This window comes from Trachypithecus francoisi, unplaced genomic scaffold, assembly GCF_009764315.1.
Source record: "Trachypithecus francoisi isolate TF-2019V2 unplaced genomic scaffold, Tfra_2.0 Lachesis_group3, whole genome shotgun sequence".
Taxonomy (NCBI): domain Eukaryota; kingdom Metazoa; phylum Chordata; class Mammalia; order Primates; family Cercopithecidae; genus Trachypithecus; species Trachypithecus francoisi.
The window spans coordinates 104481042-104498715 of record NW_022681468.1 but is presented as its reverse complement, the minus strand read 5'-3'; the positions used below and the strand labels follow the sequence as shown (position 1 = coordinate 104498715).

The 17674-nt window shown below is 49.6% G+C and overlaps 1 protein-coding gene across 4 annotated transcripts in view; it reads left to right on the top strand.

Annotated features, from left to right (window-relative positions):
* The first annotated feature begins 9365 nt into the window (after positions 1–9365).
* SLC28A1 (solute carrier family 28 member 1) overlaps positions 9366–17674 on the top strand; it is a 68214-nt gene continuing 59905 nt past the window's right edge. Inside the window, exons 1-5 of one of the 4 annotated variants that reach the window (XM_033190920.1) lie at positions 9367–9601; positions 11528–11641; positions 12599–12710; positions 13626–13714; positions 15182–15273. In XM_033190920.1, the coding sequence (XP_033046811.1) occupies positions 9498–9601; positions 11528–11641; positions 12599–12710; positions 13626–13714; positions 15182–15273 (511 nt within the window). In that variant the 5' untranslated portion in view covers positions 9367–9497. Of the gene's footprint in view, positions 9602–11527; positions 11642–12598; positions 12711–13625; positions 13715–15181; positions 15274–17674 lie in introns of those variants that run through there. The other 3 variants (XM_033190921.1, XM_033190922.1, XM_033190923.1) reach the window with 3 other exon arrangements.

Sequence of the window (17674 nt, the reverse complement as noted above, 5' to 3'; positions counted from 1 at the left end):
AGGGTAACCCACTGGTCTGAAAGAAGAATTGAATGACAAGCCTAGGGGACAATGGTAACCAGGGCAGCTCTGAGGACTTTGGCCTGAGGAACTTGCTGACCATCACCCTAAGTGCACTCTTCTCATGACTCAATCCCAACTGCCTTTTGTTACTGTGTGTCTCCACTCAAGAAAGATAATTGGATTGGCCTGGCTTGAGTCACATGTATCCCTGAGGCCTGGGGCAGCAGGGGTACTGTGGGAAAGAGGGGTGATTTCTGCCCACCCCCCACCAACCAAAAAAAACAAAAAACAAAAAACCGGAGGGGGGTAGTAATGTTACCAGAAAAACTATTAGTACAGAATACGAAGTAAGAGAGTCCTAGCTCATTCCAACCCCAGAGAGCAGCCACTGGAAATGCGAAAGATGCTCTCAACACAAGGGTTATCACCATGGAGAGGCCTTCAGGCTGGGGTCCAAGAGGCCTTGATGAGTGGCACTAAATTGGGAAATTTACCCCAGGGCAGGGTCTGGGTTTTAGTTTTGTAACTTGATACCTCTGAGTTGATCACTGAGGGAGGCTATCTCATTCTGGTGAAATTTACAGTAAAATGGAACTTACACATGAAAAACTCGCCTTGCTAATTTTCAGTGAGAGGATCACTTGAGCCCAGGAGTTTGAGACCCTGTCTCTATTTAAAAAATCAAATTTGGCTGGGCACGGTGGCTCACGCCTGTAATCCCAGCACTTTGGGAGGCTGAAGTGAGTGGATCACCTGAGGTCAGGAGTTTGAGACCAGCCTGGCCAACATGGCGAAACCCCGTCACTACTAAAAATACAAAAATTAGCCGGGCGTGGTGGCTCGCACCTGTAGTCCCAGCTATAAATAAAAATTTTTTTTAAATGAGGAATTTAATCATTCAATAGACTGGACACTGTGTTTACCTGATAGTCAATTATCCTCTTCTTCTGAAGGGAATGGTTCAAGAAAATGCAAATTCTCAGATTTGGTGAGCTTAGGACAAGTCAGACAAGCCTTAGTTCAAATCCTGCTTTGCTGGCTGTGTAAACTTGAGCTTGTTGCTTAACCTCTCTGAACTAAAGTACCTCTTTTTTTTTTTTTTACAGTCCTTTTTTTCTAATATTTATAAACTGCCTATTATATTTGCTGTGTTCATGAGAGTGAACTTATGGAGCTTACAGTCCAGTAGGGGAGACAAGCATTTAAAAACATAGCAAAAATGTATAATGGCAAATATGTAAGCATGAAGTGTTATGAAGCAGAAGAATAGGAGATAATGCCAGCCGGGGACGGGACCTAATTTAGATGGGCTTAGGAGCCTCTCTGAGGCTTGACAATTTTTTTTTCTTTTGAGATGCAGTTTCGCTCTTATTGCCCAGGCTGGAGTGCGGTTGTGCGATCTCATCTCACTGAAACCTCCACCTTCTGGATTCAAGTGATCCTCCTGCCTCAGCATCTCAAGTAACTGGGATTACAGGCATGGGCCACCATGCCTGGCTAATTTTGTGTTTTTAGTAGAGACGTGGTCTCACCATGTTGGCCAGGCTGGTCTCGAACTCCTGACCTCAAGTGATCCTCCCACCTCGGCCTCCCAAAGTGCTGGGATTACAGGCATGAGCCACCGCGCCGGGCCTTCACATTTGAGCTGAGATGGGAGGAAGGATGTTGGTAAGAGGAAGTGGAAGGAGAAAAGCATACCAGGCCAAGGAAACGACTGGTGCAAGAGCTCCCAGCCTGGTTACTGAGAGGCAAGGGATGGAAGCTCGTACCTGGGAAACAAGAGGTATCGCAAGTCAAGGCTCAGAGGCAGGGCCAGGTCATGGAAGGACATTTGCAAAAATCCTAAGAGCAGTGTGTATCAGCCAGTATCAGCTACAACTGGAAATCACAGAGCCCTGAATGACAGTGATTTTAAATAAGACAAAGTTATTTCTTCCTCAGGATGAAGTCTGTAGGCAGTAGGAGATCTGTACCTGGTCCACCCAGGGCTGGCACAGCAGCTCCAGGATGTCATCCAAACAGGCTCCTCCAGCTCTCTGCTCTGCCCTGCCAGCCGACGCAGGAGGAATAATTGATCCCCAGTGGAATATTATGAGGAAAATAATGGAGAATAGTAATATAAAGCTAAATCTGTGTTATATAGAGAGTCAATAGATAATGTCTAAAGTTGAAAATAAAGGTTGGGCACTATGGCTCATGCCTGCAATCCCAACACTTTGGGAGGCTGAGACAGGAGGATCACTTGAGCCCAGGAATTTGAGGCCAACCTGGACAACATAGTGAAACCCCGTCTTCAGACAAAATAAATTAGCCAGGTGTGGTGGCGTGTGACTGTAATCCCAGCTACTTGGGAGGCTGAGGCAGGAGGATCACTTGGGCCCAGGAGATTGAGGCTGCAATGAGCCATAATCATGCCACGGCACTCCAGCCTGGGCAACAATAAATGAATAGATGATAGACAGATAGGTAGATAGATAGGTGATAAATAAGTAAATTAATAAAAATAGTAGCTATATTGATATTTTAAAATCTATCATCTATGTATCTATTATCTATTTTATGTATAGAAGTTGCTAACAGAAGCCAGGTACGGTGGCTCACACCTGTAATCCCAGCACTTTGGGAGGCTGAGGCAGGAGGATCATGAGGTCAGGAGTTCGAGACCAGCCTGGCCAGCATGGTGAAACCATGTCTCTACCTGAAATACAAAAAATTAGCCGGGTATGGTGGTGCATGCCTGTAGTCCCCGCTACTCAGGAGGCTGCACTCCAGCCTGGGTGACAGAGTGACACTCCCTCTCAAAAAAACAAAAAATAAATAAAAAAGAAAAGAAAAAAAAGAAGTTGCTGCTAGAAGTGAAAAAACAAGAATGGGTGGGATTTGGGGGGCAACAGAGTTGGCCTCTGGCTTCCTGGGCTCTGGTCTCCCGCAGCCTGTCTAGTGGTGAGCTTCCGTTCAACTTCCTTTGCTGGTCCCTTCTTTGGACCTTTCTTGAAATGGAAAGGCCAACAAAGCAACTCCAACCACCTCCTGCTTCAGGAGCTGCCTTAGTGGATTGGGTCCCTCTCAACCGAGGCAAATCCAAGCTGCGTTGTTAAGTTTCAGTGGCAGATGCAAGATGTCTGGAATTCAGTGGGATGGCAGTGTCTGTCTTGAAGAGGCTCTTGGTGTTTGGGCTGGAGCTACCGCTGGACAGGAGGCGCCCCCTACTGACATCCAGAGGCCCTGGAAACTCACTTCCCATGTCTGATCTCAGAACTGACCGGGTTCAGAGATGGCCCTTTCTTATTATCTCCAAAGGGTCTCAGGGGACACACCACACATGAGGGCGAAGGACCCTCACCCTGGAATTTGAGACACATTCCTGGATGGTAGAGTTTCAACAGGACATGACTACATGGATTTCTGGGCTGAGGTAGTGTCCAGTCAACTACTCTGGACACTGGACTTTTTTTTTGAGACTGAGTCTTGCTTTGTCACCCAGGCTAGAGTGCAGTGGCACAGTCTCGGCTCACTGCAACCTGCGCTTCCAGGATTCAAGTGATTCTCCTGCCTCAGCCTCCCAAGTAGCTGGGATTACAACCTACTGTTGGCCAGGCTGGTCTTGAACTCCTAACCTCAAGTGATCCTCCCACCTCAGCCTCCCATAGTGCTAGGATGACAAGCGTGAGCCACCGCACTCGGCCTGGCCATTGGCTTTTGAGTGGTTGGAGTAGTGCACCCAGGCTCAGCGTGGGACACATTCCTGTGGAGTCCAGCCAGCTGACAGTTCTGACCAAATTAAATACTCTGGTTTCACACTAAACTGCCTTGGTTCCACCAAACCCCTGATAAAGATTCTCATTGGAACAAAGCTGTGGACAAAGCCAGGGTCCTCCCTAAGACTCACCCACTTCAAGGCAGGCAGAATGCCTATGGGGGAGAAGCCCTGCCTGGTCATGGGCCCATGCCTGCGGTGGTCTACAGGAGCCTGCACCCTGCTTCCAGCCAACAGAAACAATCTATTCCTACTTGTAGTGGATGCTGCTGGTGCCCTGCCCAGATGCCCTTTACCTCGGGGAGCCCATCCCGCAGGTGCTGTTAGTTGGTAGCAACTCACAGCTGCCCCTTCTCTGAAGCATGCTGGTGTAGCTCAGAGATAAAGAATCAGAGAATAAGAATCAGCTGCTCCAGGCCGGGCGCAGTGGCTCACTCCTATAATCCCAGCACTTTGGGGCGCCGAGGTGGGTGGATTACAAGGTCAGGAGATTGAGACCATCCTGGTTAACACGGTGAAACCTTGTCTCTACTAAAAATACAAAAAAGTAGCCAAGCGAGGTGGTGGGCGCCGGTAGTCCCAGCTACTTGGGAGGCTGAGGCAGGAGAATGGCGTGAACCCGGGAGGCAGAGCTTGCAGTGAGCTGAGATCGCACCACTGCACTCCAGCCTGGGCGAGAGAGCAAGACTATGTCTCAAAAAAAAAGAAAAGAAAAGAAAAAAAGAATCAACTGCTCCAAGAGCACACATTTTGAAGCATTGTCCTGAGCCAAATGTAAACCACCTCACCTGGGAGGCAATCCCCACTTCCACTCTTAATCCTTGCCCCCATCCTTGGCCCATGACTAGCACTGCTACGAGAGGCTGTCCTTGCTTCACCTCAAAGTGGAACTAACTCCATGGGAGAGTTTGGGCTCTAGAGTGTCTCTGTGGGATCAGACTAAAGCCAAGCCTCAGCCGAGACCACACTGCTGCTTCTTCCCCTGGCCCTATTCTGCCTCTCTTTCCCCCTTCTCCCAAGAATACTCCCCATAAATCACTTGAACAGAATCCCCATCTCAGACTAAGGAATCTGCATAAGATCCATCCGGCATCCTGCTGTGTTGGCTCTCGCTGACAGATAAATTTCACTGGGACTCTTTTCTTTCCTTTCCTTTCTCTTTCTCTTTTCTCTTCTCGTCTCTTCTCTTCTCTTCTCTTCTCTTCTTTTCCCTTTCCTTTCCTCTTTACTCCCTCCCTCCCTCCCTCCCTCCCTTCTTTCTTTCTTTCTTTCTTTCTTTTCTTTCTTTCTTTCTTTCTTTCTTTCTTTCTTTCTTTCTTTCTTTCTTTCTTTCTTCTTCCCTCCCTCCCTTCCTTCTTTCCTTTCTCTCTCTCTCTTTCTTTCTTTTTTTCAGGATCTTGCTGTATTGCCCAGGCTGGAGTGCAGTGGTGTTATCATGGCTCATTGCAGCCTCGAACTCCAGGGCTCAAGCAATACTCCCACCTCAGCCTCCCAAGTAGCCAGGGCCACAGGCATGCGCTGCCACACTGGCGGCTCTTCTTTTTTCTTTTTTTTTTATTTTTGGAAATAGAGCCTTGCTCTGTCACCCAGGCTGCAGTGCAGTGGTGTGATCTTGGTTCACTATAACCTCCGCCTCCTGGGCTCAAGCAATTCTCCTTCCTCAGCCTCCCACGTAGCTGGGACTACAAGCATGCACCATCATGCCCACCTAATTTTTATATTTTTAGTAGAGACTGGGTTTCACCATGTTGATCAGGCTGGTCTTGAACTCCTGATCTCAAGTGATCTGCCCGCCTTGGCCTCCCAAAGTGCTGGGATCACAGGTGTGAGCCACTGCATGAGAGTTCATCTTTTCTATCATGGCAAAACGTATAGCCTTGGAGCAGCTGAATTCTTATTCAGGATATGGGGCTGACTGCCCAGTAAATCAACCCTTGCAGAATTCACACTGGGTCTTACCCAGGAAGTCATTCAGAGGCACGGTAACCCTGATGACACAGAGTCTGACCAGAGAACACAGTCCACAGCAGTAGAGTCCAAGTGTGGGTCCAGAATCCATCCTGCCTGCCATGCAGCCGATGAGATGGTCACATGGGGCAGACACCTCAAGAGCCAGCTCAGATCTTCCAAATACTAGCACGCAGTGCAGTGGCCCCTGGCTTTACCTCAGGCTGGCCAACTTCTCAATAGTTGCTCCCTTTCTGGTACTGGCTCCCCAGTCACACTCCTCCATGGAGGACAGGTAGGGGAAACGGTAGCCAGTGCCTACCTCACTGGGTTATTGTGAGGGTTCATTGAGATAGTGCAGGTAAGGCTTTTATCACAGAGCCTGGCATCTGCCAAGCTCTTAAGTGTGCCAGCTGGTACCATTGTTGTCACCATCTCCTGGAACTACAGGATCTATCTCAGGGCCCCTCACACACTGCTCTTCCCCTCCAACCTGGGAGCTCCAGTGCCTCTCCATTTCCTGAGGGTGGGGTGGCTAACAAAGCTCTCTGCCCAAGCCCCTGAGTACTACCTTTCCAGCTCTCATCCCTGGGGGACTAGCACTGCCCTGGGGAAGGAGACTGGTGGGAACCAACAGGAAATGCTACAGCTGAGGCTCCTGGCCCATGAGCTGGCCAGTATTGAGCTTCTGTGATGAGTCAGGTTTCCACGGCCACAGAACACAGACCTGGGAATCAGGAACCTTGCTTCTGTAGGCGTAGTGAAATGGAAAGGCGTGTTTCCAAGTGAGTCATGGTGTCTGATTGGCAGGCCCATCCAGGAAGAACAGTGAGATTACCAGTGAGAGTAGAGTGAAAGACACAGCCACGCCTTTGACGCCACAGCAGGACATCAGGGGTCCGTTTTTGTTCTACCTAACAATTGTATTGAATTTGTGGTGCCCTACTTGTCAGCAGTTCTGTATGGACCCTGCTGGTCTTTGGTAGATTGTTTTCCTGGCTCCTCCCAGGAGGCCTTAAGTCCTCTCCATGATTACTCCTGTAAAAGTATCTGGCTTCACCCTTAGGCCCAGTGAGGGCCATATCATACCGCTTCTCTGACAGGGGGAGAAGATGGAACAATCAAGGAATCATTTTTGCCTGTGTAGTGGATCAGCTTATCAACTGTGACTTGATCAATAAGGCAAAGGAAATCCAAATTAATAGTCTCCACAGCCCCCACCAAAAGCTGGAGGAAGTGTACTTTAGAAGGAAGATATAGCCTTTAGTATAAAACCTAATAGACAGGGACATCACCCCTGAACCCAAGAGCATAACATGAATTAAGACCCTTGGTTTGCTGAACATCTTGATCTGGATCAAACTGAAAAGGAACTATCTCAGTTTCTCACTATATGAAAAGCTGATACGAGGCTGGGTACAGTAGCTCACACCTGTAATCCCAGCACTTTGGGAGACTGGGGCAGGAGGATCACTTGAGCCCAGGCGTTCTAGACCTGGGCAACATGGTAAGACCCCGTCTCTACAAAATAAGTAAATAAATAAATATTAGAACAACTAGGATGAAATTTTTTAAAAACAGAAAAAAATTAGCTGGCGTATGGTGCACATCTGTAGTCCCAGCTACTCTGGAGGCTGAGGTGGGAGGATTGCTGGGAGGTCGAGACTGTAGTGAGCTGATTTTGTGCCACTGCACACCAGCCAGGGAGACAGAGTGAGACCCTGTCTCAAAAATAAATAAATAAACAACTAAATAAATAAAATGCTAATATGAGCTGGAGAGGCAAGAGGAATAGAAGGTAAAACAACGAGGGAAATACACTTTATAAGTGCAATCAGTTAAATATTAAATATTTGTGAACAGTGATCTCTGAACTGTTTGGGTAAAATTTGCCCTGCCTGGTGGCCTTAAGCACTCCTGCAGGTGGGGCCAGGCATCCTAGTTCTACCAGGCCTCTTGCTGCTGCCGTAGATGAGCCCCAGACTCGGCCTTGCATTTTGTATTGGATAATGACCATGTGTGCCCAGATGTTCTCAGTGAGTAGAGTGGGTCAAGGAGTAAACTATATCGGAGACCGTTGGATAATCATGCCAAGCAGACTGGGGGGTTCCAGCGTTTGGGGTACTGGAATGCTTTCTTCTCCTGGGACCAGAGAACTGGCTCTGTAGTTGCCAGGAGAGCAGTGTGCTCTAACACTTAGGCTAGTCCATTCCCACAGGAAAACTAGAAGAGTTAACAAGTAAAGAGTATAAAAGCCCAAGGTATTTCTTTAGCCTTTGTATTTAACTCTATGCCATCATTTTTTTTGTTTGTTTTTGTTTTGTTTTGTTTTGTTTTGTTTTGTTTTTTGAAACAGGTTCTCACTCCTGTCGCCCAGGCTGGAGTGCAGTGGTGTGATTATGGTTCACTGCAGCCTTGACTTCCCAGGCTTAAATGATCCTCCCACCTCAGCCTCCCGAGTGACTGGGATTACAGGTGCATGCCACCACATCTGTCTAATTTTTTCCATTTTTTTTTTTGTAGAGACAGGGTCTCCCAATGTTGCCCAGGCTTGTCTTGAAGTCCTGGGCTCAAGCGATCTACCTGCCTTGGCCTCCCAAAGTGCTAGGATTATTGCTACTTTCCAATATTTCTACTACAGACTACAGGAAGTCCATTTTTCAATGCCAAATGCAGAAGAAAAAGTTGTATGGATGCCTTTTCTGCCAATCATCCCCGGTTTAGGAGAGAAGAATGATGAGGTCATGTTCATGGAACTTGACGAGGGATGAACCTCTTTATTTGTCCAGTGCTTGGATACACAAATCAATGCAACGAAAGAGACCTCGCCTGTGAAGAGCTAAGAAATGAGTGTGGGCAGAATCATGAGAAGAAAATAAAGGGGTTGCTGAGCAACTCTTCTGATAGTTCTTGTACTTTTGAATGTTTCACTCACTACATATAAAATAACCTATTATGTCAGAGCCTGGCGAGAAGGAATTCTCTCCAACTCTTTGACTAATCATTCCCTAAAACAGGAGGTGGCCTGCAGAAGAACAAAACCAGAAAAGTTAGGTGGTTGCCTCTGAGGAATGGGACAGAGTTGGAGGGGCGGAGCAGCCCCTTGACTGTCAACCCTTCTGAGCTCTGCTGGACGGTGAGGGAAATTATCTATGCATATTTATGCGGTCCTCTCCCCACTCTGCCCTGGCCTAGCTCAGCTCTGGTTCTCACACAGCGGGCCCCAGCGGGTGTGCCGGGCCTCAGAGACAGTTTCCTCAGGAAACAGGCCACCAAGAAGCCCAGGGATGTGCTGAGGTCCTACAGCTGGATGGGCGCAGCTGGGACACCTGAGGTCCTCTAGCTGTTGGTCTTTCCCTGGGGTCTCCACCCCAATCTATCCAGCCTCCCAACTCCCCAGCCTGTGACTTTTCACCAAATTCCACCTGAAAAGGGGCTGGGATCCTTACTGGGGGCTGGGATCCTTGCTGGCCATGCCTCCTTGAGGGGAGGAGCAGGGGAGAAGCCCGGAGTATCCTGGCCTGGAGGAGGGGAGCAGTGTGTCGGAACAGGCCCGGATGAGACTCGGGACAGCAATGACACCTGCCAGCCTGATGCTGCTGGACTCCCTGCCAGGTACTTCCTAAGTAGGAGCACATTGACTCCTCATAGGTTCTATTACCCACCCCCAGTTGAGGCAGCAAGTTAACTTTGACAGTCAGGAGTAGAGACCTTTGGGCTCCAAGCTCAAGATCCACCTCAAGACACACAGCCCATTAAATTCTTATTGTAGAGATTAGGGCCAACAACGATGTTGGTTATAAGCTGCAATGTCGGGAATGTTTCGAAGCAAGCATGGTTGCTGCTGGACGTGTTGTGCTCCTGGCTTCCCTCTGGATGCCGACAGAAACAAGGGTGAGAGTTAACGACAGCAGGAGAGGAGGGAAGGTGGGACTGGAGAAAGGAGGGGAAGTGGGTAGCACAGGGCAAAGTGGAAAAGCAGGTGGTGTCCTTTTTTTCTTCACTGGGGCTTGGTGAAGATCCCTTCAAGGACAGCTCCAGGCCCATCCCTGTGGTGGCCACCCACAGAGACAGGAGTCCTGCTCAGAGACAACATTTAGTTTTCTTTTCTTTTCTTTTCTTTTGAGGTAGAGTCTCACTCTGTCGCCCAGCCTGGAGCTCAGTGGCGTGATCTCTGCTCACTACAGCCTCTACCTCTCAGGTTCAAGCAATTCTCCTGCCTCAGCCTCCCGAGTAGCTAGGACTACAGGCACCTGCCACCATGCTTGGCTAATTTTTGTATTTTTAGTAGAGAGGGGGTTTCACCATGTTGGCCAGGCTGGTCTCAAACTCCTGGCCTCAAGTGATGTGACCGCCTTGGCCTCCCAAAGTGCTGGGAGTACAGGCGTGAGGCACCGCGTCCGCCCCCCCGCCTTTTTTTTAAAGGTAGAGTCTTGCTTTGTGGCTAGTTTTCAATCAAGGTAACACATGGGCTCTCAACAGTGTGTGGAACACTGCTAGAATAATGAAATTATGAGAACACTGTTACTGTGTGATCCCCTGTTGGAAAATGAGTAACGTAAAATAATATACATTTAGGAAAAAAAAAAGTGGAGAGAAAAGGCTGGGCACAGTGGCTCATGCCTGTAATCCCAGCACTTTGGGAGGCCGAGGTGGGTGGATCACCTGAGGTCGGGAGTTCGAGACCAGCCTGACCAACATGGAGAAACCCCATCTTTATTAAAAATACAAAATTAACCAGGCATGGTGGTGCATGCCTGTAATCCCAGCTACTTGGGAGGCTGAGGCAGGAGAATCGCTTGAACCTGGGAGGTAGAGGTTGTGGTGAGCCAAAGTCGCACCACTGTACTCCAGCCTGGGCAACAAGAGTGAAATTCCATCTCAAAAAAAAAAAAAAAAAAGGAGAAAAATGCCACAAACTCAATAGTGGTCATCCCTGGGGGCTCAGATTCTGGGGATTTAAACTTCCCTCATTCTGTATATTTCTCTAATGTTTAAATGTTTATTGATGCACTTGTAATGCTTTGGTAATTCAAATGACAGACGAAGAAAAAATGTTTTCAAAGAGAGGGGGTATCCATCCACCATCCTCTCCAAACTTCCAAAACAACCAGGATGTGCCAGTACTAGGAAGTATTTATGCATCATAAAGGATTTTGTCCTGAGTGCATACCATTAATTATGAAAGAGATGTTATCAATCCCATCAGATGAGTTTAATGTTTAGTTTGAGGACTGAAAAACTAAAGCTTTCAGTCCTTCACTTTGCACGCTGTTGGCTTAGGCATTCATTTAACAAAGATGAAATGAAGGGGAAATGGTGTGATTTGGTCTTGTTTTCTTGACAGACCTGAAACACTTTTACTATTTCTGACAGCTACACTGCTTTCCTCATTTTCCAGCATAGGCAAATTGGTTGCTGTTATAGTAAATCCCCATTAGGTGAGAAAAGGAGATAGAGCAAGATGCAAAATGAAAGATAAAATGCAAAAAGCTAACAGCCTGGCTGGGGAAAGGAGGCCACGAGAGGTAAGGAGGGGGAGGGAAATAATCACATAGATGGCTTCCTGGAAGAGGTGACCCTAGTAGGCCTGAATAGGTCAGTTTGGGAACTGGGGAGATGGCAGAGGAGGGCATCTCTGCTGGAGAAGCAGCAGCCAGTGGGCAGGAGTTGCAGGGAGCCAGGTTGCAAGTGGGCCTGCTTCCTGTATCCCTGAGAGCAGGTTGGGGTCCCCCCCCGGCTGTGGCCCTGGCCTCTGGGGAGGCGCTGGGCAGAACTGGGTGGCAGGCCCAACCTACTCCGACCCTGGACTCTGCCCAGGACTTTCTGCGGAAGTGACAAGGCAAGCCAGAGCAAAAGCAGGGTGGATCCAGCTTGTCCCCACAGAGACGTGTTCTTCTCTCTCTCTCAGAGCGACCTGTTAACCGCAAATATGTGAGTAGAAATAGGACCCTGCCTCTGTGTGCGCCGCTGTGCGTCTGTGTGTGATCTGGGGCATTTCCAGGCTCTGCCTGTGTGTGTACATGCACATGCATGGGTCTCTGAGTATGTCAGCCTAACTGGGCTTGCATTTGGATGGAGTAGGGCATCCCCCAAGGGGAGAAAAAGGAGTGGGAACAAGGGTAGGGAGAGAGGAGGTGTTAGTTAGCACTCTTATTTACAGATGAATTTAAGCCTATGAACTGAGCTTCAGCAAAAAATGAGCTATATTGATTTTTGCAATGGAAAAGTCCAGGGGTAGGATTGGTTTCAGGTATAGCTGGATCCAGGGACTGGCATGATGCCTTTAAGGATGTTGCACCTCCATCTTTCAGAGATGGAAAACTAGAATACAATGAAGACCTTGCTTAATGGTAATAGTTTTAACCCATTGTAGGGAGTGATGAAAGCTAGGTCCTCTCTTCAGAAAAATACCTGTATCAGATACATAGGCATGCTGTATATAATTCCTTACTTTCCTTCTCTATGAAGTGGGCAGAATTTGCTGTTTCTGCCCGGAACTCCCAGAGTTCACAAGGACTTGTCTCTCACAGGTTCAGATGTGGGTGCAGGCTGGGGTGGTGGTTCATGCCTGTAATCCCAACACTTTGGGAGGCTAAGGTGGGAGGACTACTTGAGCCCAGGAGTTGGAGACCAGCCTGGGCAACATAGGGAGACCCAGTCTCCAGAAAAAGGAAGGGGTACCTCCTCCATGTGCTGGGAAGCCAAGGCTGTAGTCCCAGTCACGAGGAGGGGTGAGCTCTGGGATGGCATAGGTGGCCCCCAGGCAGGGCTCTGGCTGTGCCAGGCATCTGCTCCCCTGACTCAGCCCTCTCCCACTTGCCCAGGCCCCTAACCTGGGCCCTGCCTGGCCTCCCTTTCAGCGCTGGGCCTCACTGATTTGTCTTTCAGCTGGAAGGTCTGGAACATGGAGAACGACCCCTCAAGACGAAGACAGTCCATCTCTCTCACACCTGTGGCCAAGGGTCTGGAGAACACGGGGGCTGATTTCTTGGAAAGCCTGGTCTGTACCCTTCCCCATCAGTCATCCTGACCCCTCAGCCTCTTTGACTTGAGTCCGGCTGCCGAGGGGGTGAGGCTTTTGCTCACCACCTTCCCTCACACCCCATTCTTCTGCCTCCTTCTCACCTCCTTGCTCACACAGTTAGGAGCCTCCCAGTGTGTTGGCCTCCTCAACACAAGGCAGCCTCTTTTTTTCACTCATGATACATGGGCTGAGCACGTACTGTGTGCACTATAGTCTGAAAGTCCTGGTCTGAAAGGGCAGGGCAGGCCCCAATGAGGAAGTGATATTTGAGCTGTGACCTACAGAATGAGAATAAAAACCAGATGACGGGGGAGGGGGGTCTCTAAGGAAATCTCAGCCTTCAAGGAGCCTTGTCCTTGCTTTCAAGTGGCCAGGTCATGTCGAGGCACACCACCCAGACTTGGAGCCTAGTAGGACACCCTGCACCCTCCCAGCCTCCTCTGACAAAGACCCCTCCCCTTCACTGCCCTTGTCTCTTGGGGAGCTCCTTTCATGCTGTCATCTGCAAGAATGCCCACCCCCACCCAAAACAACTCCACAGACTCGAGGGTGCATGGTGCCCTGAGATCATGCTTTGAGGTAGCCCTGCCTGGGGCCTCCCTTACAGGTCTCCTCTCAGTCCCTTCCAGTCACAGCTGGGCCACAGGTGTCTGTCCCTGCGCAGACCATGAACTTGCTGAGGGCAGGATGTGTGTGGCAGAGTCCTCTGCACACAGTAGGTGCTCAGTGCCTGCCTTGCAGAACTCAGTTCAGTAGCCTTCTAATTCCTCCCTGTGCCCCAGCCCAGTCCCCTCCTCAGCCAGGGTCTTACCGTGGCCCCCGACCCCTGGCTGTAAGTTCCTGTGGGTGGGTAAGGGGCAGGCTGCCCTGACAGCCCCCTGCTGGCTGTAGGAGGAAGGCCAGCTCCCTGGGAACGACTTGAGCCCCACAGAGATCGGGAGCAACTGGAACGAGGCGGCGCCGAAGCCCTTCTCCAGATGGTAGGTGATCTCTGGAGAGACAAGGGTGGGCCTCGGGTGGAGGCTGCTTGGGAACAGGATGGGAAGCCGGGCCTCCTGGCGGATGGGAGTTGTGGGGACGTGAACCTTTGTTGAAGGAAGGAATAAAGGCGCTTTAGCCAACATGCACAAGCACATTAGACTCAAGGGTGAGCCAAATCATGGGCTCCCCACCTGCTTTTGAGCAGCTCAAATGAAATCCCATCAGGAACCCCAGTATATACCGTGGGGCCTGCCCTGAACCAACTAGGCCTCCCTCTCAACCTCCCCTTCTGCCTTCTCCCCCCATTCAGTCTCTGGGGTACCTTGGGGAGTCCCAAGACTCCGGTTAAAAATCCTGAACTGGGCAAGGCCCCTGATTTTACACGGGGAGGTGGAAGCCCAGAGAGGGGAAGGGACCAGCCTGGGTGGCATAGGCAGCAAGTGTCTGAGGTGAGCCTAGAACTCTGCCTCCTGATGTCTGGGCAGTCTGGGTCCTTGCTGGCCAGATGTGGAGCTAAGGACACTGTGATGGGTAGGGGGTGGTGGTGGGGGAGGGATTCCATTTCTCTGCCTGGGCAGGGGGTATGGGAAGAATGCCTCCCCAACCCTCTCAGGAGGTGGGAGGTGGGGACTGAGAGGGGGCGAGAGGCTCCTTAAAATGGCAGCTGGTGGGTGGATTCCAATTAGCATTGGGTAGGCATCTGCTCAATGTGTGTCCCACGGGCACGTGGATGAACGACAGGGAAGGGGAAGCAGCCATCCGTGTTTGTCTTTCTTTCTTGCTTGCTTTTCCTTCCTTCATTCTTCCCTTCCTTCCTTCCTTCATTCTTTCCTTCCTTCCTTCCTTCATTCTTTCCTTCCTTCCTTCCTTCCTTCCTCTCTCTTTTTTTTTTTTTTTTTTTTTTTTGAGGCAGGTCTCACTCTGTTGCCTGGGCTGGAGTGCAGTGGCATGATCTTGGTTCAGCCCCTCCTGGGCTCAAGCGATTCTCCTGCCTCAGCTTCTTGAGTAGCTGGGACTACAGATGCACGCCACCTGCCCAGCTAATTTTTGTATTTTTGGTAGAGATGGGGTTTATCAGGTTGCCCAGGCTAGTCTCAAACTCCTGGGCTCAAGCAATCCACCCTCCTGGGCCTCCCAAAGTGCTGGGATTACTGGTGTGAGCCGCCGTGTCCCCCAGCCACATTTCTGTATGTTGATGAGGTTCTGCCTTTTCAGTGAACTTCCTCCCGAGCCCTGGAGGCAGGGACTATCACTGGGGTAGGGGCCTGTGGGTGCTGCCACAGAGGCAGGAAGGCCTGAGCCATTTGTCTGTTCGCCCTGAGCTGGGATTGCCCTGCAACCCTGTGAGGATGTCAAGGCAAGCTGTTGCCACTTTACCGGGGATATTACCTGAGTGGAGGTGCTGAGGTTCTCCCCCAGGTGGAGTCTGCTCATGCACTCATGGACCCTCCTGGTCCTGTTCCCAGGAGGAACCTGCAGCCAGCCCTGAGAGCCAGAAGTTTCTGCAGGGAGCACATGCAGCTGTTTCGATGGATCAGCACAGGCCTGCTCTGCACTGGTGAGCCTGGGGCCCAGCACTACCCAGGACACGATGACTCCTGCCTCAGCTATCCATGTCTCAGGGCAGGATTATTCACTTACCCAGTCATTCAACAAATGATGGTTGAGCACCAACTCAGGGCCAGTTCCCTTGCTGGGTACAGAGGCATCCATTAAACCAGGCCAGATCTTGTTCCCAAGGCACTCCCTCATCAGTCAGGGAGGGGGAAGAAATATTTCCACATAATGCAGCATGTCATCTGGGAGCACCAAGGAGGGATGGGGGATGGTCAGGGAGGACTTCCAGGAGGAGGTGACATTGGAGTCTCACAGGCTGAGTAGGAGTTAGCCAGGTGTAGGGGAAGGACAGTAAAGAGGGCGAAGGCACTTCACACGGAGGAGTCACAGGAGCAAAGGTGAAAACTAGCAGGGTGTGGGTTTTGATAAACTTCGATGTCTGCACTCTAAGGTCTGGAGGGTAAAGTTCTAGACAAGGAGTGCCAGGGGATGGGGCTGGAGGGATACGAAAGGGCCCAGGATGGGGAGTGGGTAGGGAGATGGGAGGATGCTCAGGGACTTGGATTTTACCCTCAAGGCCAGAGAGAGTCACTGAAGCGTTTGAACAGGGAGGCATCAAGGTGGAATTCACACTGTGGGACCCTGGAAGGAGTGCAGGAAAGATGGGGAGAAGGAGACATTGAGGGCTGCAGTGCCTGTGTGAGAATGAAGCTGTGGTAGGTGGGCGGGGGCAATGGGAGAGGTCCTAGGGAAGCAATACCAGCTGCACTTGGGAAGGACTGGATGTGCAGGACGAAGGAGACCCTGAATCAGGGCTGCCCCAGGGGCCTGCTCGGGTAATGGGAGGATGATGGTGGCTTCCACAGAGCTAGAGAACATGCGTGCAGGAGGGAGTCTTGGATGGAAGGGGGATAATTCGGGCAGTTTGTTGGAGGTACCACTGCCAGGCCATTTGAGGGAGAGAAGAGGCTCCCCAGGCACACTTGGAGAATGAATTGAGAAGTGGGTCAAGGACAGAAGCCTGGAGACCAGCCACACAGAAGGGGTTGGTGGCAGCCAAAGGAGCAAGGGTTTCAAGGAGGGAAAGATCAGCAGCATCTCTGCAAGACCTGCAGGACAAAATGAGCCATGTCCACCGATTTTGGGACAAAGAGGCCATTGATGACTTAGGGTGTAGGTGCAGAAACTGAATTTGAGCAGATGGGAGAAGAGGCTGTGCAGACAGCAAGTGTAAATGGCTTTTGGGATCAATTTTTTAAAAAATTATTATACTTTAAGTTCTAGGGTACATGTGCACAACATGCAAGTTTGTTACACATGTATACATGTGCAATGTTGGTGTGCTGCACCCGTTAACTCGTCATTTACATTACATTTACATTTCCTAATGCTATCCTTCCCCCACCGCCCACCCCATGACAGACCCCGGTGTGTGATGTTCCCCACCCTGTGTCCAAGTGTTCTCATTGTTCAGTTCCCACCTATGAGTGAGAACATGCAGTGTTTGGTTTTCGGTCCTTGTGATAGTTTGCTCAGAATGATGGTTTCCATCTTCATCCATGTCCCTACAAAGGACATGAACTCATCCTTTTTTATGGCTGCATAGTATTCCATAGTGTATATGTGCCACATTTTCTTAATCCAGTCTATCATTGATGGACATTTGGGTTGGTTCCAAGTCTTTGCTATTGTAAATAGTGCCACAATAAACATACGTGTACATGTGTCTTTATAGCAGCATGATTTGTAATCCTTTGGGTATATGCCCAGTATTGGGATGGCTGGGTCAAATGGTATTTCTAGTTCTAGATCCTTGAGGAATCGCCACACTGTCTTCCACAATGGTTGAACTAGTTCACAGTCCCACCGACAGTGTAAAAGCGTTCCTATTTCTCCAAATCCTCTCCAGCACCTGTTGTTTCCTGACTTTTTAATGATCGCCATTCTAACTGGTGTGAGATAGTATCACATTGTGGTTTTGATTTGCATTTCTCTGATGGCGAGTGATGATGAGCATTTTTTCACGTGTCTGTTGGCTGCATAAATGTCTTCTTTTGAGAAGTGTCTGTTCATATCCTTTGCCCACTTTTTGATGGGGTTGTTTGATTTTTGCTTGTAAATTTGTAAATTTCTTTGTAGATTCTGGTATTAGCCCTTTGTCAGATGGGTAGATTGTAAAAATTTTCTCCCATTCTGTAGGTTGCCTGTTCACTCTGATGGTAGTTACTTTTGCTGTGCAGAAGCTCTTTAGCTCAATTAGATCCCATTTGTCAATTTTGGCTTTTGTTGCCATTGCTTTTGGTGTTTTAGTCATGAAGTCCTTGCCCATGCCTATGGCCTAAATGGTATTGCCTAGGTTTTCTTCTAGGGTTTTTATGGTTTTGGGTCTAACAGTTAAGTAT